The 26,160-nt window shown below is 40.2% G+C and overlaps 1 protein-coding gene across 1 annotated transcript in view; it reads left to right on the top strand.

Annotated features, from left to right (window-relative positions):
• Nucleotides 1-26,160, top strand: part of LOC126470070 (protein Hook homolog 3-like) — a 204,900-nt gene that overhangs the window by 103,122 nt on the left and 75,618 nt on the right. Inside the window, exon 6 of the mRNA XM_050097578.1 lies at nt 17,672-17,883. Within this exon, the coding sequence (XP_049953535.1) occupies nt 17,672-17,883 (212 nt within the window). The remainder of the gene's footprint in view (nt 1-17,671; nt 17,884-26,160) is intronic.

Here is a 26,160-nt window from a genome sequence, read left to right as displayed (position 1 = left end):
AAAAGTTCGAACCCGCCCCCTCAGCTGGTCAAATCATGGCAATGGTCTTCTGGGACTCTGAAGGGGTTATGCTGTTTGATATCCTCCCTCATGGTGCAACAACCAACTCTGAAGTGTATTGTACTATCCTCAGGAAATTTAAAAAACGACTTCACCTTGTTTGTCACCACAAAAATCCAAACTAACTCCTCCTCCTCCATGACAACGCAAGGCTTCACACAAGTCTGCGCATCCAAGAGGAGCTCACAGAACTTCGTTGGACCGTTCTTTCTCATTCACCCTATAACCCAATTTCACACCTTCTGACTTTCACCTGTTTGACCCAATGAAGGATGCACTCAGCATGTGGGTGATGGGGTGGTTATTGATGCAGCAAGACATTTGCTCTGACGTCGACCAGTAGAGTGATACCATGTGGGTGCACAAGCCCATCCGGAAAGGTGGCATAAGGCCTTCACAGTTAATTGAGGTTATGCTGAAAAATAGGGTTTTGTAGCCAGAAGAGTGGGGAATAATATGATGTATTGGAATCCTGGTTAAACCAACCTGCTTTCAGAATAAATGTGTTGTATACTTATTGAACATCCCTTGTATAATCCTGTGTGATGTGTGTCCTCTGCTATGCTGTTGTGGTATAGCGTGTGATACTTATTAATTAGACCAATTCCTTTGTCCTGCAGTTATTTAACATTTATTATTTTTGAAAGGTTCTGGAACTTACTTATTTATGCCATGTTCTAATTTGATAGAACATTTTTCGTGGGTGTATGTAAGAGCAGTGTCTGCTGAGGTGGGGAGCACAGGGTTGTCTGTACTATTGTGTGTGCTTAACCTGTGGTTACTGTGGATGAGTTAATTCGTCATGCTCCACCACTCCCTAGGTGCTGTGGATGTGTTCAAGTACAACCTCTGTGTTTTCCTTAAGTGCTATTGATATGTTGATGTATCCAGTTCCACTAGTTATCTCATTGCTTTTGATGAACTTAAGTGCGCTTAGCTGAAGGTACCTGCATGCTCTAGATGTGTTTACACCCAATGCTGAACTTCTGCACCATTATTCTAGATATTTTCAGAATTCCAGGTGCATAGTTCGAGAGTGCATCTACATTTTCTGCTACGGTCCATCTCTGTAGATTTCAACTTTGTGTTGCGCGTTTTTGTCAGTATTAACTTTGCATTCATCTTTTCTGTGAGAGAAATGTCACGTCACTGTGGTTACATAGATAAAAATCTCCTGGTGACTCACTAGCAGTGAAAGCAAGTGTCAATTCTCTGATGTCTATAGCAGTGACGAGTCTTCAACAGAATCTCAGAGTAACAGTCCTCAGCGATGTACATCAGCTGGTACAGCACACTGGTTGATGCTTCCATAAGAGGTGTGGTCAGCAGATATTCCGAATCCAAAGGATCAGAAAATGATAGCAAAACACTTCGGAAAAGAGTGTGCCATCACAGCATCCCTTTGATGAGTTGGCTTCAGGGCACAAATATCAACTGGCTAATGACTCAACCATTCTCTCATTTTTTATAATATTCCTGTCAGAAGACCTGTTCTGTTTTATAGCAGACAAAATAAATCGATTTTACAAGTACACCATGGCAAATACTCGTGAATCTGTGCGTTCTCGAGTTTCAAGGTGGACTGATACTGGATTTTAGGAACTTTATAGTTTTGTTGCTATTTGTCTTCTGATGGCTCAACTTAAAAAGCTGAAGATAAGTGGTTATTCTACATCTACATCTACATTTATACTCCGCAAGCCACCCAACGGTGTGTGGCGGAGGGCACTTTACGTGCCACTGTCATTACCTCCCTTTCCTGTTCCAGTCGCGTATGGTTCGCGGGAAGAACGACTGTCTGAAAGCCTCCGTTAGTAGTAGTTTATCCTGTAGTGAAGTAGAAGTGGATAGTTCCTGTGAATTATTATGGGTGGAGGTTACACTCAACAACCGAACTAGGTTAATAATTGGCTCCTTTTACCGACCTCCCGACTCAGCAGCATTAGTGGCAGAACAACTGAGAGAAAATTTGGAATACATTTCACATAAATTTTCTCAGCATGTTATAGTCTTAGGTGGAGATTTCAATTTACCAGATATAGACTGGGACACTCAGATGTTTAGGACGGGTGGTAGGGACAGAGCATCGAGTAACATTATACTGAGTGCACTATCCGAAAATTACCTCGAGCAATTAAACAGAGAACCGACTCGTGGAGATAACATCTTAGACCTACTGATTACAAACAGACCCAAACTTTTCGACTCTGTATGTACAGAACAGGGAATCAGTGATCATAAGGCCGTTGCAGCATCCCTGAATATGGAAGTTAATAGGAATATAAAAAAAAGGGAGGGAGGTTTATCTGTTTAGCAAGAGTAATAGAAGGCAGATTTCAGACTACCTAACAGATGAAAACGAAAATATCTGTTCCGACACTGACAATGTTGAGTGTTTATGGAAAAAGTTCAAGGCAATCGTGAAATGCGTTTTAGACAGGTACGTGCCTAGTAAAACTGTGAGGGATGGGAAAAACCCACCGTGGTACAACAACAAAGTTAGGAAACTACTGCGAAAGCAAAGAGAGCTTCACTCCAAGTTTAAACGCAGCCAAAACCTCTCAGACAAACAGAAGCTAAACGATGTCAAAGTTAGCGTAAGGAGGGCTATGCGTGAAGCGTTCAGTGAATTCGAAAGTAAAATTTTATGTACCGACTTGACAGAAAATCCTAGGAAGTTCTGGTCTTACGTTAAATCAGTAAGTGGCTCGAAACAGCATATTCAAACACTACGGGATGATGATGGTATTGAAACAGAGGATGACACGCGTAAAGCTGAAATACTAAACACCTTTTTCCATAGCTGTTTCACAGAGGAAGACCGCACTGCAGTTCCTTCTCTAAATCCTCGCACAAACGAAAAAATGGCTGACATCGAAATAAGTGTCCAAGGAATAGAAAAGCAACTGGAATCACTCAACAGAGGAAAGTCCACTGGACCTGACAGGATACCAATTCGATTCTACACAGAATACGCGAAAGAACTTGCTCCCTTTCTAACAGCCGTGTACCGCAAGTCTCTAGAGGAACGGAAGGTTCCAAATGATTTTAAAAGAGCACAGGTAGTCCCAGTCTTCAAGAAGGGTCGTCGAGCAGATGCGCAAAACTATAGACCTATATCTCTGACGTCGATCTGTTGTAGAATTTTAGAACATGTTTTTTGCTCGAGTATCATGTCGTTTTTGGAAACCCAGAATCTACTATGTAGGAATCAACATGGATTTCGGAAACAGCGATCGTGTGAGACCCAACTCGCTTTATTTGTTCATGAGACCCAGAAAATATTAGATACAGGCTCCCAGGTAGATGCTATTTTTCTTGACTTCCGGAAGGCGTTCGATACAGGTCCGCACTGTCGCCTGATAAACAAAGTAAGAGCCTACGGAATATCAGACCAGCTGTGTGGCTGGATTGAAGAGTTTTTAGCAAACAGAACACAGCATGTTGTTATCAATGGAGAGACGTCTACAGACGTTAAGGTAACCTCTGGCGTGCCACAGGAGAGTGTTATGGGACCATTGCTTTTCACAATATATATATAAATGACCTAGTAGATAGTGTCGGAAGTTCCATGCGGCTTTTCGCGGATGATGCTGTAGTATACAGAGAAGTTGCAGCATTAGAAAATTGTAGCGAAATGCAGGAAGATCTGCAGCGGATAGGCACTTGGTGCAGGGAGTGGCAACTGTCCCTTAACATAGACAAATGTAATGTATTGCGAATACATAGAAAGAAGGATCCTTTATTGTATGATTATATGATAGCGGAACAAACAATGGTAACAGTTACTTCTGTAAAATATCTGGGAGTATGCGTGCGGAACGATTTGAAGTGGAGTGATCATATAAGATTAATTGTTGGTAAGGCGGGTACCAGGTTGAGATTCATTGGGAGAGTGCTTAGAAAATGTAGTCCATCAACAAAGGAGGTGGCTTACAAAACACTCGTTCGACCTATACTTGAGTATTGCTCATCAGTGTGGGATCCGTACCAGATCGGTCTGACGGAGGAGATAGAGAAGATCCAAAGAAGAGCGGCACGTTTCGTCACAGGGTTATTTGGTAACCGTGATAGCGTTACGGAGATGTTTAATAAACTCAAGTGGCAGACTCTGCAAGAGAGGCGCTCTGCATCGCGGTGTAGCTTGCTCGCCTGGTTTCGAGAGGGTGCGTTTCTGGATGAGGTATCGAATATATTGCTTCCCCCTACTTATACCTCCCGAGGAGATCACGAATGTAAAATTAGAGAGATTAGAGCCCGCACGGAGGCTTTCAGACAGTTGTTCTTCCCGCGAACCATATGCGACTGGAATTGGAAAGGGAGGTAATGACAGTGGCACGTAAAGTGCCCTCCGCCACACACCGTTGGGTGGCTTGCGGAGTATAAATGTAGATGTAGATGTAGATGTAGATAACGATTTCAGCTTCGGTGCTTTCTATCAGCGCTTGAAGTTCCGGTACTTTACCAACGCAGCTTCGACAGTTGACAATTACAATACCGATTGCTGCTTGGTCCCCGCATGTCCTGACTTTGCCCTGCACCCGTTGAGGCTGTTGCCCTTTCTGTACTTGCCCAAGGCCATCTAACCTAAAAAACCGCCCAGCCCACGCCACACAACCCCTGCTACCCGTGTAGCCGCTTGTTGCGTGTAGTGGACTCCTGACCTATCCAGCGGAACCCGAAACCCCATCACCCTATGGCGCAAGTCGAGGAATCTGCAGCCCACACGGTCGCAGAACCGTCTCAGCCTCTGATTCAGACCCTCCACTCGGCTCTGTACCAAAGGTTCGCAGTCAGTCCTGTCGACGATGCTGCAGATGGTGAGCTCTGATTTCATCCCGCTAAGAGACTGACAGTCTTCACCAAATCAGATAGCCGCCGGAAGCCAGAGAGGATTTCCTCCGATCCATAGCGACACACATCATTGGTGCCAACATGAGCGACCACCTGCAGATGGGTGCACTCTGTACTCTTCATGGCATCCGGAAGGACCCATTCCACATCTGGAATGACTCCCCCCGGTATGCACACGGAGTGCACATTGGTTTTCTTCCCCTCTCTTGCTGCCATATCCCTAAGGGGCCCCATTACGCACCTGACGTTGGAGCTCCCAACTACCAGTAAGCCCACCCTCTGCGACCGCCCGGATCTTGCAGACTGAGAGGCAACCTCTGGAACAGGACAAGCAGCCATGTCAGGCGAAAGATCAGTATCAGCCTGAGACAGAGCCTGAAACCGGTTCGTCAGACAAACTGGAGAGGCCTTCCGTTCAGCCCTCCGGAATGTCTTTCGCCCCCTTCCACCCACACCTTGAGATGACCTCCCACTCTACCACAGGTGAGGGATCAGCCTCAATGCGGGCAGTATCCCGGGCAACCACAGTCGTAGTCCGATCAGGGGATGCGTGGGACGAGCTGGCCGTCCCCGACAAACCCCCATCCGGACCCCCACAGTGATGCCCATTGGCAACAGCCTCAAGCTGTGTGTTGTTCTATAGATATACTTTTAACACTCCAGTTTTCAGCAAAATTATGTGCTGAGACCATTTTTTTTTTTACTTATGAAGATGTTATGTTTTAGTGACAATTGTGCTTGTACTGGAGGCAACATTTTGTTTAAAAATACAAGGTGTACAACTTTGCTTCTGCCGTTTGCTGATAGGTGGTGACAACGTTAAGTAGTGGTCGAAAGAAACAGATCACAGGCATCAGGCACTTAGCTTGGACCTCGATCAACATAACCTGATTCAAACATTAGTCAATTTGTGTCTGCATCGTAAAGTTATTCTTGATTGAAAATGTCAGTTTACGAGCCTAATTCTCATTATTTGCGGGAGGTGTTACTGTTTTGTTTCAATATGGAGAAAACAGTGGCTTAGTCTCATTGACTGCTTCCAAGTACGTATGGTAAGGATGCTATTAGTGACAGAATGTGTTGTGAGTGGTTTCAACATTTCAAGAATGGTGATTTTAACGTTGTAGATTGGCATAGTGGTGAAAGAGAGAATGTTTTCGAAGATGCAGAATTGGAGACATTGCTGAGTGAAGACTCATGTCAAACTCAAGAAGAATTGGCATGATTAGTGGGAGTGACACAGCAAGCCATTTCAAAATGTCTCAAGGCTATGGGCATGATTCAGAAAGAAGGAACTTGGGTCTCATGTGAGCTGAAACCAAGAGACATTGAGCGGTGTTTGTGTGCTTGTGAACAGTTGCTTCAGAGGCATAAATAGAAGGGATTTCTGCCGTGTTTTGTGACTGTGGACAAAAAATGGTTTCATTACGATAACCCTAAATGCAAAAAATCATGGGGATATCCTGGTCATGCTTCCACATCAATGGCCAAACCAAATATTCACGGCTCCAAGATCATACTCGGCATTTGGTTGGACCAGCTCGGTATCATGTACTGTGAGGTGTTAAAACCAAGCGGTCGGCCGGAGTGGCCGAGCGGTTCTGGGCGCTACAGTCTGGAACCGCGCAACCGCTACGGTCGCAGGTTCGAATCCTGCCTCGGGCATGGATGTGTGTGATGTCCTTAGGTTAGTTAGGTTTAAGTAGTTGTAAGTCCTAGGGGACTGATGACCTCAGAAGTTAAGTCCCATAGTGCTCAGAGTCATTTGAACCATTTTTTTTTTTGTTTGTTAAAACCAAGCAAAACAATCACAGGTGCTCGTTATCAAATGCAATTAATGCGTTTGAACAGAGCATTAAGGGGGGATGTTGATGAAAAACAGCCACTATTTTAAAAATGCACTAAATCCACAGTTTTGGAGGTAAGGCAATGAAATTTTGTACCACACTTTACATGAAAGTAACACATTTACATATAAAATCATTTGATTATATATATTCAACTTTTTTTTAATGAAATTAGAAGTTTTATTTTCAAAAAATAATGTATGTTCCTTTTTCTCAGAAAGTATTCAAGAGATTTCTGTTTCATCTCTTTATATATTGTAATCTTCTTTCATGAGGTTTTTGGAATAGGTCAAATAGGAGAATTTTAATAATTTTTAATTATAATTCCACAAGTACAACTTTAAATTCATGCAAAATTCCAAGCACTTTGCCCCATATCTTAGCTTGCAATCAGAATTTCAAAATTTGCTCTTCAGACGTTTATTAGGTTTACAGAAATATGTGTACAAAATTTCATAATTCTAGTATTCATAGAATCTGAGGGAAAGGTACATAAACTTTAGAAAACAAACTTTTCAGGAAACACAATTTAAAGTTCAACCTAACTTTCTTCCTTATGTCACTTCTTCATAAGGCACCAGATTTGTACTCTGGGTCATCTTTTCCTTCAAGGCATCTCTTCTGGTTTCTTATTGTCTGTCTTCTTTCCTTTACCAGGTCTCCAACTGACTTTTCTGCTGCAGAGACGCACTGTAAATCTATTTTTCTCAGGATGTCTTGAGTAAAATTTCCTACCTTGAAGCCCATTCTTTCTAATATCTTCATCCTCCCGACATTCCCATCATTAAATACAATAACTCCATTGCAGGTTGCAATTCTGACAACTGTAGCAGATGCAAATAAGTTTTTAGGGCATCATTTCCATATGAGTGAATTTAGAGACTCATTTGGATTTTGGGTTTTGCCATGAACACACTTTTTGAGAAGTGTAGGATTGGCCAGAAACCTGTAAGTGGGCTTGACAAGATCCAGGATACAATTTGCAAGCCTCTCCTTGTGAATGGAGGGGTTGTTATCCCTCTGAGCTTGAAGTGCTGCTGTAAAACATCGGTGTGGCAGGGAGGCCGTGTCACACTTTTAATTAATTTTTCAGGCACTTCGGATGCGATTTCAACATTAAAACTGTGGGAACTTATTGTCCATGAGTACTAACAAATAAAAAAAATAGATCGAAAATTGACATTTTTGGTCAATTTCATCAACGTCCCCCGTTAAAGGACAAATGGCTGCAATACAGCTAGAGGCACAATAAAGTGAGTTTGCAGCACAACAATGCTTGACCCCACGTTGCAAAAGAGGTCAAAACATACTTGGAAATGTTAAAATGGGAAGTCCTACCCCACCCGCTGTATTCTCCAGACACTGCTTCCTCTGACTACCACATGTTTAGATCAACGGGGCATGGCCTGGCTGACCAACACTTCCGATCTCATGGAGAAGTCACAGATTGGATCAATTCGTGAATTGCTTCAAAAGAGGAACAATTTTTTCGACTTGGGATTCGTACACTGCCTGAAAGATGGGAGAAAGTAGTGGCCAGCGATGGAAAATACTTTGAATAATACATGTGTAACCAATTTGTTACATTAAAGTCTCAAATGTTGAGGAAGAAATGGTGAAGCAAAGTTGTACACCTTATAGGAATTTTGTTCTTCTTCTTCTTCTTTTTTTTTTTTTAAGTTCATGTGATGATTTGCAGCACATTTAGTCCACATCAGAAGCTTTACATAGTGAAAGTCTCTTGTTCTTCAAAGGTCGATTATTTTTTAAACAATTTATTCCATCAATGTAAAGTAGATTGTGAGTAAAGGCATTTGTACTGCGTGGCTGTCAGACTGGGTATATTTTTGCAACAACAGAAATTGGGCTCCACAATTTTGAGAAAAGGCCATTTAGATTATATTTGAAACAGAGACTTACTCTGAAGTTGATAGTGGTAATCTATCCCAGACCTATTCATCTGACTTCACAACCACACAACAGCCCCATGTGGCATGGTTTGTGACAACAGGCGTAAAATGCCATAGCTGCAGAGGTATCTGAAATTAGGAGAAACTGAGTTTAAGTCAACTGACAAAATAGTTACTATCAAGTGATTTTGAGAAATGTGGATGTTTACCACATATAACAAGATACAAATTGTTGAAACAGAGAAGACTGACAGAAATATTGGTGAAAAAATCAATAAACCACAATTTATTATAGATTGTTAGATGCTACTGAACTCAGTAAGATTAACATGTTTTTCTGTTTTTGTGTTCTGGATTAATATTTTAAATGATCATGTGGCATCAATGGCCAGAATGCCCCATCCAGGGAAGTTTGGCTGCCGGGTTGCAAGTCTTATTTCAGATGATGCCACATTGGGTGACTTGCATGTCGGCGATGATGAAATGATGATGAGGACAACACAACACACAGTCCACGAGCAGAGAAAAATCTTCATCTTGGCTGGGAATTGAACCCTGGCCCGCTGCATGGTAGGCAGCACGTACCAGGTGATGCCGTTTTTAAATGGTTATGATCTCCACATGTTGGTTACAGGGCACTCACGGAGTTTCACTTGTCTTTGCTTAGGGAAGTTGTAGAAAAATATACAACAGAACAGAGAAAAGCTAGCAGAGGAATGTGCTCCAATGACAAGAAACCTCTAAAACTTACAAGGAGGCATTTTCTGTATGATATTGTGAGTGAGCATTCAAAGTAAAATTCACTAATATGCTGATGTGTAGCTTCTACAAAACAGAACGTGTGCCAGGAAAACAGATACCAATGCAAAACTTGGAAGCTACCACTATGTGTTGTACCAGGTTTCAAGACTTACCAGACAAGGAAGCATTATTAATCATTGGAAAGTAAAAATGGTTGTTTCAATGATTTGACACTTTTGAATAAATTATTCAAGAAAAGAAAAAAACCAAGGAATACAAAAATTAAAGAAAGACAATATAAAAAAGTGATTTTTAATTTTATCAGTGTCAGTCCAAAGCTGAGTATCACAAAAAATGATAGGAAATAGAAACACGGAGAGTAAAAATTATTCAAGCAGTTCCTTCAGATGAAGCACATTGCAGCAAGTATTCAAATGCTTCAAGTTTCTGAGTCTGAAGCACCTCTCCAGATGATGAAATATGCTGGTAACAAACAGATATGGTATTTCATTTGCTACAATATAAAGTAAATACACAGGATTAATTCTGCCAGTTAAACAAAAACTACTCATATTCGTCACTTTAAAATGTGATGAAATTATTCCAGCATGGCAGAAACAATTACATTCAGGAACCCTGATTTTTTGGCTGTGAAACTTTCCCAAGGACATAAGGTGGTTTGAAAATACATACTCAGTAATGTAGAAAGTATTCAGACAATTAAGTTTCCTGAGTGTCTTTCCAAATGAAGAATTATGCTGGCAAGAAACAGACTTGCTGTTTCAGATGCACCATATCTGTTTTGTACTTGATGTAATTACACAACATACATATCACCAGTAAAGCAAAAATTGTGCATATTCATCTGCTTATGATTTACTAGGGACATGTAAGAGCATTGCATGTTTTAAAAATAATTCAAAAGCTTAAAGGTTCTGAGTTCGAAGCTTCTCCAGATGAAATAGTGTACTGGCAACAGACAGACTTCATATGCAGTAATATATATTCTGTGTACAAAGTAAATACGCAGCATACATAGTGTCAATTAATTTAAAAAAATTATGCAGAATCCACTATTTATGATGTAATCAAATTATTCTGATATAAGGGAAAATATTTTGTATTTGAAAACTCTGATGTAAGGGAAAAGATTTTGTATTTGAAAGCCGGCCGCAGTGGTCTCGCGGTTCTAGGTGCGCAGTCCGGAACCGTGCGCCTGCTACGGTCACAGGTTCGAATCCTGCCTCGGGCATGGATGTGTGTGATGTCCTTCGGTTAGTTAGGTTTAAGTAGTTCTAAGTTCTAGGGGACTGATGACCACAGCTGTTAAGTCTCATAGTGCTCAGAGCCATTTGAACCATTTTTGTATTTGAAAACATTGATTTCTGCTCTTGAATTTTGCCAGAGAACAGTTAAGTTTATTTATGTACTAGAAACATATTTAGACGCATCAGAAGTGTGTTCCAACAAGCAATTCTTTTCCCTTGTGAATTATTTGTGGATACATTATTGTGCTAGCATGCACCAAGAGTACAGATAAACTGGAGAGAGAGTGGACATACTGATTCTACAACATTTAGCTCATAAACTGCCTTCTAAATATGCAGCATAGTGCCAGGATCTTGACACAGGTAATACAGCAGGCTGGAAGCATTCACCAAGGGGTTTCAGGTTGGTAGTCGACTTAGGCCATTACAACACCATATTCAGCATGGCCAGTGCAACACATCTGTAACAGCAAAAGTGATAATAAATTTGCTTTCATATGATGTGTTAGTTTTGATTGTCAATCTTATTCACATAACTAGTACTTAATTCTGGATTCCACTTGACATAATTTGGAGAGGCTGGGTATCTTGGTCATTGACAGTGCTGTGGTCACAATAAGCCTACGCAAAAGCCATTGTCTTCGTGAACAGAGACCCAAATTCAGATAGTACATTTAAATTTTCTACAGCCCTTCTTACTGAGCCACCATTGATCAAAAACATCAGTGAGTCAGATGCACATCAGGCATCCACTAGTATTTTTGGGATACATTGGCCAGAGTGACAAAATGGCTGAAGGGATTTGACCGAGGTGCTAAATACAACAGGTAGGGTGACACAAAGTCTCTCCCCAATGTCTGCTTATTATTTGGGTGGTATAGCCCAGCATTGGTTTAACACTGAGGGAAAGCTCAAGAGATAGGACAAATTTCAGACAAAAATGAAGAAAACATTTGCCAACAACCAGCAACAGATCCAGATAGCCAAAGAACAATTGAAAGACAGTGTCCAATCCCACGGGGGGTGAGGGGATGATGCAGTTACAGATACAGTGTGTCTCTGGCACTGTGTCACACAGTGAACCCAGACATGATGGAAGCCAACCAAGTTTCACACCTAATGAAGGACATGGCAGAGGAGATCTATCAAGTGCTTATTTTGAAGGATCTCACCAAAACAAAGGACGTCATCTAGCAGAGTTAGCTCATTGACACAATGCCCCACAAAATATTATGAAGATGTTCAGCATACTTCAGATTGTTGTACTGATGGCAGTTATGGAATACCATCAGGCCCTCACATCACTAATACAACAAATAGTAAGAGAAGAGAGATGAAGGGGAGTTTTAAATGTCAAACCCAGCCAGGAGGAGGTAGTATAGTTAATGCTAGAACAAGGTCCTCCATCATTGCCATGAATTTCTACTAGTTAGATCAGCACGAAGGAATGGAGTCAGAAACCCTGGGCTTATACTGCAACCATTAGACAGCATTCAAGTCTCTCAGTGACACAGATGCAATTGGCTCCCTCACTAATTCAGACATCATGCAGAAAAGTGGGCATATAGAGAATGGTGAATAACATGCCAATATGTTTTCATTGTGGACACAATAGTCATTTTATACACTGCCATAAGAAAAGAAAGTGTGTTCAACACTGTCCTCTTTATCTTATCTTCGTGGTACTCACGTGCAATGTATGTTGATGGCAGTTCTGCACTCAGCTTCAAATGCCAGTTCTCTAAATTTTCTCAGTAGTAGTGTTCCTTGAAAGGAACTTCGTCTTCCCTCCAAGGATTCCCATTTGAATCCACAAAGCATCTCCATAACATTTGTGTGTTGTTCAAACTGATTGGTAACAAGTCTAGAGCATGCTTCTGGATTGCATTGATGTATTCCTTGAATCCAACCTTGTATGGATGCCAAACACTCGAGCAGTACCCAAGAATAGGCCTTACTAGCCTCCTATATGCAGTCTCCTTTACATATGACCCACACTTTCCAAAATTCTCCCAATAACAATAAACCAAAGTTGATCAGTCACCTTCTCTACCATAGTCCTCACATTCACGTTCCATTTCGTATCGCTTTGCAGTGTTATGCTCAGATATTTAAATATCTTGACTGTGTCAAGCAGAACACTACTATTGCTGTATCTGAACATTACAGGTTTGTGTTTCCTACTCATCCACATTAACATACATTTTTCTACATTTGAAGCTAGCTGTCATTCATCACAACTAGAAATTTTGTCCAAGTAATCTTGTATTCTCCTACAGTCACTCAACTTCGACACCTTACTGTATACCACAGCATCATCAGCAAACAGCTGCGGACTGCTGCCCATCCTGTCCACCAAATCATTTATGTATATAGACAATAATAGCTATCCTATCACACTTCAATAAAGCCCTCCTGATGATACCTTTGTCTCTGATGAACACTTGCTGTCGAGGACATTTGAACAGGATCTAAGCACACTTAAAAAGTGTGCTGAATTGTGTCCCTGATTGCCTATAATCAAGAAAGCATGTCTTCATCAGCCAAGAAAGAAAAATCTTTGTGTATCTGGTTGACAGAAACAGAGTCTGTTCTGATCTAACAAAATTAAGAGCCGTTACCGATTTTTGAGCTCTGACAAATTTATAATGTGAGAGACTTGTTCGGTATGTGCTTATACTATAGATACTTCATAAGAAATTTCAGTTGTAAGTCACAACCACTACCAGAACTGCTGCAAGGAGACACCAGATTTTCTTGAATTGAGTAGCATGAAAGAGCTTTCCGGAGACCGTAAGGAGCTACAGTCTCCTCCAGTAGGAAACATAAGAAATTGTATTTGGTGCTGTAAAACCACTCAACACTATAGTATAGTATGTGAAAGAAGGTCTCTGACAGTTGCAGTGGGCTTGGTGCCTCTGCTATGCATGTCTGCCTCAACTAATCGTGAAACGCGATTTTGTATATGGCTATATGGTAGCGATTCATTGTCACAGCTCTACAGACCACTATTGTTTTCCCCTACAATGTTGGCTACAGCACTGGCAGCTGTCAGAGATACTCTTTCGCCAACTGTACTGTTATTTCATCTATCAGATCTGATGAAATTTCTGTAGCTGTGTTGGACTACATCATCTTTCTGAAGGAACTGTAGCCCCTCATCCAATCCACCATCCATTTTAGGTTTCCAACTTGGCAGAAAAGTAAGGAGAAAGAGACAGGGGAACCTCATTGCTGAGATGGCTCTTTAAGAGGGAGAACCTCAGTGCTTTTATTTATGGGAAAAACATTTTAAATTCACTGCCAGTTTTGTGTTAATAGGCCACACCCACCACCACAAGGATGACTACTGGGGATAGAGCCAAAGGACAACTATGTATATTTTTAAATAACTCATAATACTTCACTGCTTTTCCCCTGATTACAGCCATTCAAGCATTTAAAATTAAAATTTATGTAGGACATAGGATAACAGTATGCTCTCTGAACTTATCACAGTGAGAGCATTAGATTAATGGGAGTGCCACAGATCTCATAATACAGCTCCAACGACTATTTCTCTTACTAGGAGATTTTAACATTGTATTAAGGGGCTTATTTTCTGTCTATCCCAGTGGTAGAGTTTAGTGCCTCATGATGCCTAAGGAGTTGTGTATCTTCAACACTGGCAGTCACACACATTTCAGCACTGCTACAGGGCCATCCTCACCCATAGACATATGATTATAATCTCCAATCCTTGCAGATTCTCCTCAGTGCTAATTGAAGATCATTGCAATGAGTACTTCCCACTCTGGATACATCCACCAGTAGGAGCAGTTCCCAAACAGAAGCAGTCAACATGGCTGACTAACAGAGAAAACTAGGTGTTTTTGAAAGCAGAATCAGCACCCATGACTGGGTCAATCACATCACAGGTGTGACTCACTATATGACTGATTTATCCATCCAAAAGTCATCAGGTCATTGTAGAAGGCAGCCAGTCCCATGGTGGAATGACAAGTGCAGTTCTACACTTGTGCTCAGTGTGTGGCTCTGCAGTGGTTTAAATACCAACTAAAGGCAGGAAACATCACAACTTGTGGACTGAGATATTGAAATCCTGACATAGACTCAGAAGTAGCAAATAATTGTTACGGCAAACACTGGGCTCAATCAACTAATCCACTTGCTCTACATGGGTTTTGGAAGCCATCAATAAGTTACCTGGTAAAATCTGTTGGCCATCTATAACAGTTGTGCTGAGGCATGGGTGTCTTCTAACAACACATGAGAACTTTGCTTGGACAATTTCAGAACACCTTTTGATATATATTACCACTGCCAGCCAGGATACAAAATTCTGCTTCTACTTTGTGGCCATACAGAAGGATGGGTTTGGATTCAGCTCCAACAATTCTTAGCCTTATAATTGCCCTTTCTCAGATGAAGTTGGACTTGTTTCTCTGGGGCTCATAATACTACACTCTGTCTTGACTGAATCGGGTACTGTAAGAACTTTTAAATTCAATAACAGGTTTTGCTTGAGGGAGGCAAATTCTCATCACATGCACAGAATTTGTTAAACTGGCCACCATAATAGGCTGTGGGGTGGGTTGGTATGACAGTAATTCTGGACCAGCATCTACATCTAACCTACGTGCCTAACCCATAACCCACAATGAGGAGTACCAGGTGTAGAAGTATGAAATGTGGATTTTTGTGTCTAAAAAAACATATTAAATTCAGAAGAATGATAAATAGTGCTTTATTCAAAGTATGCTCCATCATTTGTTATACTTTTTTCCCATCTTTCAGACAATTTGTGAATACCATGCCAGTTCAAAGTTTCCCCTTTTGCCACAAACCATTCATCATGCCATTTTTTCACATCTTTGTACAAACCAAATCACTGCTCAGCAAGTGCGTGACACACCGATGCAAACAAGTGTTTATTGGAAGGAGCCAAGTCTGGTGAGTAAGCCACATCAGGTAGAACTTCCCAGCCGAGTGCTTCCAACATGTTGAGAACTGGTTTTGCCGTATGTGAAGGAGCATTGTCGTGAAGAAAAGTAACTTTGTGTGGCCTCTTTTGCTATTGTGGCCTTTTTTTCGAGCAGTTAATGGTTCAGATCAGTCAGTTGTTGGTAATGGTTAGTATTAACTGTGTCCCCAGGTTTTAACAGATCATAATAGACCATGCCAAAGCAATTTGTTCTTGTGGTCAATTTTACCTGTCGTTCAACTCGTGGTACCCATCTGTCGGTCTTCTGAATCTTTCTCCTCTCATCGGAGCCAATTGAAAACAGCTTGTTGACTAATGCCCAACATCTTGGTGAGTTGTTTTTGTGTTTGCAAATTATCTTCATTCAACAATGCTTCCAATTCCACATCTTTGTATTTTTTTGGCGGTTTTTCCACATTCCTTGTTTGCAACATCGAAATCACCATTTTTAAAACACTGAAACCATCATTCACATGTATCTTGCCATGGAGCATGTTCACCGTAAGCTTCTCAAAGTAAATTTCCTCTAATGAAAACAAAAAATTAATGCTGTCAGCAGAGGCTCTTTGTTTGGTATAAATTTCGACATGTTGAACACAACAACACAACACTGTGCACACACTTTTCCAGTTTATCACTTGTGCACCTCTGTCACTTGTTGGTGACACAACAAAATGGTGCAGTGTCAAATCTTTATGGCACAAACTGCATTGGTGCAAAATCTGTTGTCCGAAATCCACATTTCATGCTTGTACACTGGGTAAATTGCTAAAGAAATGTTTTGCACCACATCCGTCAACATGACTACCTGATACCAATTCTAAAAATGACTGCTAAACTCGTGGGACTGCTTCTCTGAGACATGCATGGATATCTGGCCATTGCCACAGTCTTCTACAATGATCATCAGGTTTCAGACAAATCTTGTTCTAGTTGATGAAGAGAACTCAGTGCAAATTATTTAAATCCATCCCTTGTGGACCCATGCTAACTTTCTTTACACATCACAGTGCTGGGGTACTTTGCTATTGTTTGTAATAGACACCAAGATACCAAATAGATTGTGTAGATGCGATTGATTATGGCTTAGGACCACACAGCCCTCTCAGTTATCTCCAATAAGTGTGTGTGCAGTAGTGTTGCATTCTTCTTGGGATACTGACAAACCATAATTTGTAGGGCACTGGAACATGTGATAAATGTTTGGACTGCAAAGTTCCTCGTTTGCTCCATCTTCCTTATTGCCCTCCTATTTGTACAGCACTTATAAGAAGAAGATAAAATAATGCAGAACATCTAGTGTGCTGATTTAGAGCTCATTGGTATTCAGGAAAATGAATGTGATGGTGTTCCATCAAAGAAAACAAGATCTTAAAATCCTTGTGGCTCAGTATTCACCCAATAAATAATACACACCTTGTTGGTGAAATATAAACATTGATGAGAGGAGCAGAATGGCTGGAAGTGATAGACAATAAATTTGCTCTAGCATTCCTGCTTTGAGCCTCTCATATGAGATGAAAGCCTTCTCCCTTGTGTATGGATAGGTGACAGTTTGATGTACAAGGCTTCTTACTATAAGGTGATGATCCCCAATCCTCTTCCTATTATGTGATGCTTGTGACATTCATATGTACATATTATAATACAGCATGTTTTGACTGATTGGGTCTGGTATTCTGAGTAGAGGACAGAGGCCAGTTTACCTGTGGACTTGTCCTCTGTTTTAGAAGATATAAGATGAATGGCATGAGATTTAAGATCCTGTGAAATGTCCAACTTACTGCCAAAATTATCAGTGAGTAATTTTTAATAGAGAGTAGTTCTTGTGTGTGTATTTTAAGAAGGGCACTGTTAATTCCATAGTGCCTAGATTGGGTAACACTTGCAAACTTCATTTACTAACATGCCATGAAGTGTAAAATTTTCAGTTATTTGTAGTGATGTGTTTAAGAGTTGTGCATCTTTTGAGGCTTTGTGTGTGAAAAGCTACACATTTTTTTCCAGAATATATAACCAAGATAATGATGTTGGAGGAATCAGTGCAACAGGTAATAATGCAGTCCATTCAAGAGCTTGAGTCTGCTAGCCAGGCAAGTTTTGGTCCCGTTGCCGGAGTTGAACTAGAGGCAGAAGCTCAAAGGCTAGCTTTAGCTCTAGAGGTGGCTGCTGAGGCTCGTGACCAAATGGCTCAAAGGTGCCATGAACTTGACATGCAGGTAACTGAATGAGACACTGATTTCTTATTATTTCCACATGCTAGAAATCAATTACTTGTTTGTAGAAATCTGAGTAGGAGATTAATTTAAAATGAGTAGCTTTTAAATAAGTAAGTACTTTAATGTGGCCCTCAATTTTTCCTGTTTTGTGCTACGTGGATAGTTATAAAAATAATAGAAATGTTTGAGCAAACACCCTCTTTAATGTTTTGTAAAACTGAACACACACACACACACACACACACACACACACACACACACACACACACAGAGAGAGAGAGAGAGAGAGAGAGAGAGAGAGAGAGAGAGAGAGAGTTCTAATACCAACAATAGGCACTGATGCAATCCCAGAGAAATTTCCTGGTTTATCTGTAGAAAATAGGCTTACACATGAATTTCTTTGCTTGTCAGACAGATATCAGTGTTCTGGAGATCTTCTAACATTAGCTATGCTGAATGATGGACATAACTATTCATTTAGTGTAGTCTGGTATATACAAAAGTTCCATCTACACTTATAATAGTTTTCTGTATTACACTTGAAATGTTTTATGTATTAATGTACATGAGATTATTTCTGCCTCTGCAGCAGTGTGTATTAAATTACAATTGATATGGATTTCAGCCAATACAACAGGTAATATGTGAAGAGTGAATTTTTAATTTCAGAACTAATCATGTTCTCAAGTGAAGTTCTTAATGAGGTTCAGCTGCATTCCTTCAATCATTTTTGTGGTTGTAACATCTGTCCATTAATCATATGATAGTGAAGTTGGAAATAGATTTATTTGTTTAGTTTCCATTCATCTCCATTACTGAGAACATAGCCACAATCATTTTTAGAATACAGTCATCTTTCCCCAAAAAAATAATCATTGTATACATATATTTTACTTTCCATTTCTATCTTGACCAAACATTTATGCCTCATTTGTGTAATAATGTTCTCATTTCTCTCTGTTGTCATATCAGAATCTCCAGATGTAATATTTTTATGAAAATGTGATAGCATTTTTCTACTTTGTGTGTGTCTATCTCATATACTGGGTGAATCACCTGAAACTAGTACCGCAATTATTGTGGAAATGAAAAGTGCGGTTTACACAGAATTGGTTGGTAGTCAGGGGCTCATATTGTAAGACAGTCAGGCAATAAACAGATTGTAATGATACTTAGAAACTGTATTTTTTGTGCAAACACACACTTTTTTGAATGGGACAATGCCTATTGACATTGACAAACTAGAAGCGGGATAAATGAGAATGTCTGTGGTTTTCCTACATCTACGCTCTGTGAGGTGCATGGCAGAGGGTACGTCCCACTGTACCAGTTAGTAGGGTCTCTTCCTGATCCATTCATGTACGTAGCCTGGGAAGAATGATTGTTTGAATGCCTCTGTGGGTGCAGTACTTATTCTAATCTTACCCTCATGATTCCTGTGTAAGTGATGCATAGGGGATTGTAGTATACTCCTAGAGTCATCATATAAAACTGGTTCTTGGAACTTTGTTAATAGACTTTCTTGGGATAGTGTACGTCTGTCTTCAGGAGTCTTCCAGTTCAGTTCCTTCAGTATCTCTGTGACACTTTCCCATGGATCAAACCAAATTTTCACCATTTGTGCTGCCCTTCTCTGTTTGTTACAGGATTCTAGTGCGCATCATTTACGAGGTATCATATTTTCTATCACCAACATTTTTACAACACATTTAGAAGCACACCTTAAAGAACACAAGTGCATGCACTAGTTACGTGGATTCTGACCAGTAACAAGACAGTTGAACATTACAGATTGTGTTCAAAATTACCACCAGCAGCGGCAGTTCCCACTTCCACTCTGCTATGGAATGACTGCTGCACATTTGCTACAATTTCAGCAGAGATGTCCAAGCAGACTGCAGTAATATATCATTGTATATCATTGGATGTAGTTGGTATGTCCATGTAAACAGCATCTCTCACTGTTCCCCACATAAAAAAGTTTAGGCGTCATATGTGGGGAACGGTCTGGCCAGGGTACAGGTCATCTGTGTCCAATCCAGTAATTTGGAAATAATTCATGAAAACATGCTGTAGTACTTCATGCTCTAAGGATTTGACAGCCATCGTGTTGGTACCACAGATTGCTCCTAGTCTGCAGAGGAACATCTTCTAGCATCCGTGGAAGATAGTCTGTTAGGAGACTGCGATACATGTTCATGTTCAGGGTTCCGTATATGAAACATGGGCCTACAAGCTGATGGTTCTCTATCCCACACCACATGTATACACTCCATGGATGCTGACGTTGCACCTCACAAAGCCAACGGGGATTGCCAACAGACCAATAGCACACGTTTCGGTGGTTTATCTGGCAAATCTGGTAAATGTGGCTTCATCACTAAACAAGATACGTGATACATCTGGAATATCCTGTCATAATGCCCATATACATAAATTAACATGATTCTTATAATAATTTCCATGCAGCTCTTGATGGAGAGAGATGTGATAGGGACAGAACCTATATCAATGGCAAATGCGTAGTACATTTCCCTGACTCATGCCACTTGCTCGTGTGATCATGTGGGAGCTAACGAGTGGATCAACCGCAACAGCAGGAGAACTGTAATTTCCCCCTCTTCTATCATCACTTGTCTAGATCTATGCTACCACTTTCACATAACTGGTTGAAGAGGTTGATAAATAATTGCTGAGATGGTTGATGTCTGTTGTGATATCTTGGCATGTACGCTATACGGGAATGAACTGCACTCTTCCTACACTCCCCATACACCATGTGCATGTGGCAGCTTTTTCTGCATTGGTAAATACAATCGAACTACTACTTAGACTGTCGCACCATAACTGACTAGTAAGTTGCAGTGCACTCAAGTAACACACAAGAACACTGTAAGCAAACATAACACCATTGTACCGAACAACTACGTAGGTTGAATGGCACAAACCACTTTTGGTGTGGAAGCTTTTCAAAATATGATGTCTCGTAAATGCCTTGCACTAGACTCCTGCAACAAGCACCATTGACATTCTGATTTATACTATTTTTAGTTTGTTAATGTCAACAGGCATTTTTTCATTTAAAAAAATATTATATTTGCACAAAAAATAGACTTTTTAAGAACTGGGTACAGATCTAGGTATCTTGTTGGCCACAGAAGTATCTCAACAACATGCAAACAATTTATAGAGCCATGTGCCATGTGTGTATGAGCATCATCCTATTGAAAAATGGCACCAAGATACTATCACACCTGAGGAAGCAGGATGTCTGTGAAGTACCATTGTGCCATCAAAATTCCATCAAACACTACGAGCTTTGACCTGAAGTTGTGTCCGATGGCTCCCCACACCGTGAAGCCAGGACTAACCATGCTGTGAGTCTCCAAAACATTGGAAGAATGGGATCTTTCCTGAGGTCATCACCTTACTTGCTGACAACAGACATTCAAGAAAGTGCAGAACAGTGATTCATTGATGAACACAATGCGACACCATTTGTCAGAAGTCCATGCTTCCCATTTATGGCACCACCCCAAATGCAGCTGTTCGTGTTGTGTTTTTGATGGTAGCCTATGCATGGAATGGTAAATTCCTAGTCTGGCTTCTGCTAGACTACGGTTAATGGTGCTGGATGACACATCTGACAGTTCACACTCCTTATTTACCCTACCAGGCCTGATAACAACCTAAACATAAACAATACTAATACACTTTTTGTTCTATTCTACTTGTAACAGAAAATTGCAAGTCTCCTAATTATTTACATACTCACCAGTGCTGTTTGTCTATAGAAGTTACATTGTTATCTGACCATGTCTTCTGTGTGCTTCACTTTTTTGTCAGTCAGTGTAATAGGGAAGTGAGAAGTACACAATCAATTTAGTGTACATAGTGGGACACATGAGATGAATATTAGAATCCCTGAAAACATTAAACAATTTTTAAAAAATTGTAAAAATGGATCTGTAGGTGCTATTAATCACTAAAATAAGTTATCAGTTCTTATTTTAGCCATCAAGACTGTTGAAAAGTATTTTGTATGTTGATTTTGATTCAGTTTTTGGTCAGAATTACCAAGTGAAGTGCATAGTGCAAGACAATACACTCTTTCCAAGAGGTGGCAACTCAAATCCTTGTGCAGCCATCCAGAAGTAGGTTTCTCATAAATCACATAAAGCGAATGCCAAGCTTGTTACTTTGAAAAGGGTACAGCCAACTTCATTCACCATCCTTTCCAATATGAGCTCGTGCTACACCTCTGATGGCTTTATTGTGAACAAGATATTAAATGCTTATCTTCCTTTCTTTGATAAAAATTGGATTATCTCCAGACTGTTTGTGAAAACCACCCACTTTGCTATTTCACTTGCCAGGAAACGTGCTTCATTGTTCACTCTGGTGTATCTGAGAATATAATTATAAAAATATATTTGTTAGCCTTAATGTTGCTGTACTCCAATGCAGCTAACAAAGAGAGAGTTAGCAAATGAAACATGGCAGTGCCACACTGTTCAATGCAGACAGTATGAAGGATGCTTTTTGTGCTTTATGTAAAGCCAGGCTCTTTGACATTTTTCCCTAGCACAAAATCAAATAAAATGACAAATTTTCTGAGATTTTCATGGAAGTAGAAAATATATCTGATTTTCTGTGAACTGACAATCAGTTGCCAAGAACTTCTGCATGATAATATTCCTATGAAAATTGTTAACAAACTGCCCAAATTTTATGATACTGAAAAGCTTGAAGTGGAAAGCAAAAACTGTTGTGTACTCTATAGAGAAGCAAGGAAAAGGCTACAGTGTCTCCTTACAAAACTACATTTTTCCTTCTGCTAAAAGGGTTCTGTTTGTTTTATGAATATGACTGTTCCACCCAACACTTTGCACTGCTGCAAGATCAGTTAACACCTTTGACTGAGTGGAAACATGGCTTATGATCACATTTAGTCAGTAGCCAGTTTGTGTTTAGTAAACACTCACAGAGAGAAAATAAAACTGATGACTTTGGAAGACTTTCTGAAAACAAGCAAAAACTTCAGTTTGCTTTTTGTGGAACTTGCTAGATATCTTGTTGTAATTATCATTTCACAATACAGTCTTCTACAAAACTTGATTACATCTTTAATTTTATAATTTACATGTTGCTTCTACACTGTCAGGAAAAAAATCATGATGCAAAAAAAAAAAAAAAAATAATGTAGAGTAGAGAAATTTCAGGAATGCATTTGGATAACATACTTAACTGATTAATGTTGCAGGATCACAGCTTAATGTGAGTGTGAGATAAGCCATTGCAAATGTGAAATGCTAGTACATTAATATTTTGTGTAACCGCCAGAATGTTGAATCCAAACATGCATGCAATGTATTGTACAGGTGCCGGTTGTCAAGTTTATGGGATGGAGTTTCATGCCTGTTGCACATGGTCAGGCAATACAGGCTTGGTTAATGCTGTTTATGGATGACTCTGGAGCAGTTATCTGATGATGTCGCATATGTGCTCGATTGGAGACAGATATGGGGATGAAGCAGGCCAAGGCAACGTGCCAGCACTCTGTGGAGTATGTTGGGTTACAACAGCGGTATGTGGGCGAGTGTTATCCTATTGGACAACACCTGCTGGAATGGTGTTCATGAATGGCAGCACAACAGGTCAAATCACGAGATTCACATGCAAACTTGCAGTAAGTGTGCATGGAATAACCCCACAGTCTTCGTGCTGTCATACGAAATTGCATCCCGACCATTACTCCAGGTGTAGGTCCAGTGTGCCTAGCATGCAAACAGGTTGGCTGTGGACCCTCAACTGGCCTCATTCTATCCAACACACAGCCATCACTGGCACTAAAGCAGGACCATCTTTCATCAGAAAACACAACAGACCTCTCCACCCTGCCCTGTAATGTGCTCTTGCTTGACACCACTGAAGTCACAAATGGCGATGGTGTGGGGTCAGTGGGATGCATGCTACAGGGCATCTGGCTTGGAGCTGTTTGTGAAATAACCAATTTTTAACAGTTTGTTGTGTCACTATGGTGCCAACTGCTGCTCAGATTGCTTTTTCAGATGCTGTATGATGCATCAGAGCCATACGCTGAACATGATGGTCTTGCCTCTTGGTAGTGGCACATGGCTGTCAGGGGCCTGGTCTTCTTGCAACTATACATTCTTGTGACCACCACTGCCAGCAGTCATATACAGTGGCTACATTCCTGCCAAGTCTTTCTTCAGTGTCACAGAAAGAACATCCTGCCTCTTGTAGCCCAATTACATGACCTCCTTCAAACTCAATGAGTTGTTGAAAATGGCGTCTTCGTCACCTTAAAGGCATTCTTGACAAACATCAACTTGACAAACATCAACTCACCACTTCCTATCTCAAAGATAACTAATGCTCATGACCATTGCAGAGCGTATGTAAAGCAAATCTGATTTGCATCATCATAATGGTGCTACTAGCACCACTCTTATGTGATAGGTGTGAAATTTAAAGAGGCATCATCTTTCTTGGTGTTGTGATTTTTTTTTGTCTTTTTCTGTCATTGTATGTCCCCAAGGAAAATTGGCACAAATTTTTAATACATTCCAAATGCAGTTTTTATGTCCTAGCTTACATTTAATACTAAATTTCAAAAGACAGTATTTACTATGAGCTACATCATTTGTTCTGGCTAGTACTTTATCTCAATAAATATGCTGAATACTGTGACAAATAGTGGAATCATCGTCATGAGTGGACCCAGAAATGTATCCCTATTAATCACACTGAGGGTATCTCGTACATATTATGTGCTGTTCAGTGAGCTCCTGGGAACACATTTATCATGTTTTATGACTTTTTGAGTTGTTATAATTGCCAAAACCTGAAAAATAATAGGCACCAATCGTAACTGCTACTTTTGTTAAGCTAAGGGTCAGACTGTGTTGACACTTAACCAGTATTGATACCTCCAGTAGATGTCCAAGTGATAAACTTCCAAGGATCACATCACCAAATTGTAATTTTTTCCATCATGATGTGATTTATAATTTATGGTGTCAGGGTTGAGCACTATATTTCTGAAGCAGCTTCTGGAATTTGAGTGGAAAATTTTTGTGTATTTATGCAGAATATCACTCCACTATACAACACATCACCTTCAAGGACTAGGGTTTCCTGGCAAGGAATGTATGGAAGGAAAGTATATGGAAGCAAGGTATGGGCATTGGAATGTTAGATAAAATATAGAGTAAAAGCAGCAGAAGTGTAGTCAAGGTTGCACAACATTAAACAGACTCCACAATGAACATATTTGTAAAGAACTAAAATGATTTTAGTACTGGTGCTGTAATGAATTTGTGCCTGTACGGAAAAATGGATGCACCGCACTGAAAGAATGCCAGCCAGCAGAATACCTGTCAGTGTTTGGAAATATAAACCAGTTCATTAGACAAAATTTGTGACTTGGGTGGAATGGCACAGGAGTGTTTTTTTCTGAATAAGAGAAATTTGTTAACATCGAGTATAGTAGATTTAAGTGTCAGGAAATCTTTTCTGAAAGCATTTGTATGGAGTGTAGCCATGTGAGCTACAGAAGAATGCTGAAGATTAGATGAGTAGATCAGTAACTAATGAGGAGGTATTGAACAGAATTGGGGAGGAGAGAAATTTGTGGTACAACCTGACTAAAAGAAGGAACCAGTTGGTAGGACATGTTCCAAGGTACCAAGGGATCACCAATTTAGTACTGGAGAGAAGCGTGAGGGGTAAAAATCTTAGAGGGAGACTAAGAGATGAATACAGGAAGCAGAATCAGAGGGATGTAAGTTGCAGTAGTTACTCGGAGAGGAAGAGGCATGCGCAGGATAGAGTAGCATGGAGAGCTGCATCAAACCAGTCTTTGAACTAAAGACCACAACAACAAGAAGAAATAAAATATATTCAGACAAGGACCAGAAACTTTCCATTTTATATCACGAAAATTATGTCCAGCCCAGCCCATTACGAATAATTTATTGTCTGACACAGTCACACTAATTTCAAATGTAATGGCCAGTTTTGTGGTTCAATCACAGCATATATTTTATGATCTGAGGATGGCCAGTGCTGGCCAAAACTGGTCATTTTATTTGAAATTAGTGTGATTATGTTGGACAATAAATTATTTTCAAAATGATCAATCATTTTAGTCTCCAGACTGACTAAATATCTTTCTGTCCAACCCACTGAATTTTTAAAAAAAATTCCCAGGAGTTTCTTTCTCCAAATTATGTTGGCCTGAGATAATGTGTA

This window comes from Schistocerca serialis, chromosome 3 (genome assembly GCF_023864345.2).
Source record: "Schistocerca serialis cubense isolate TAMUIC-IGC-003099 chromosome 3, iqSchSeri2.2, whole genome shotgun sequence".
Lineage (NCBI taxonomy): Eukaryota > Metazoa > Arthropoda > Insecta > Orthoptera > Acrididae > Schistocerca > Schistocerca serialis.
Note: the sequence above shows the minus strand (reverse complement) of the source record. Positions and strands in the feature narration are given on the sequence as shown.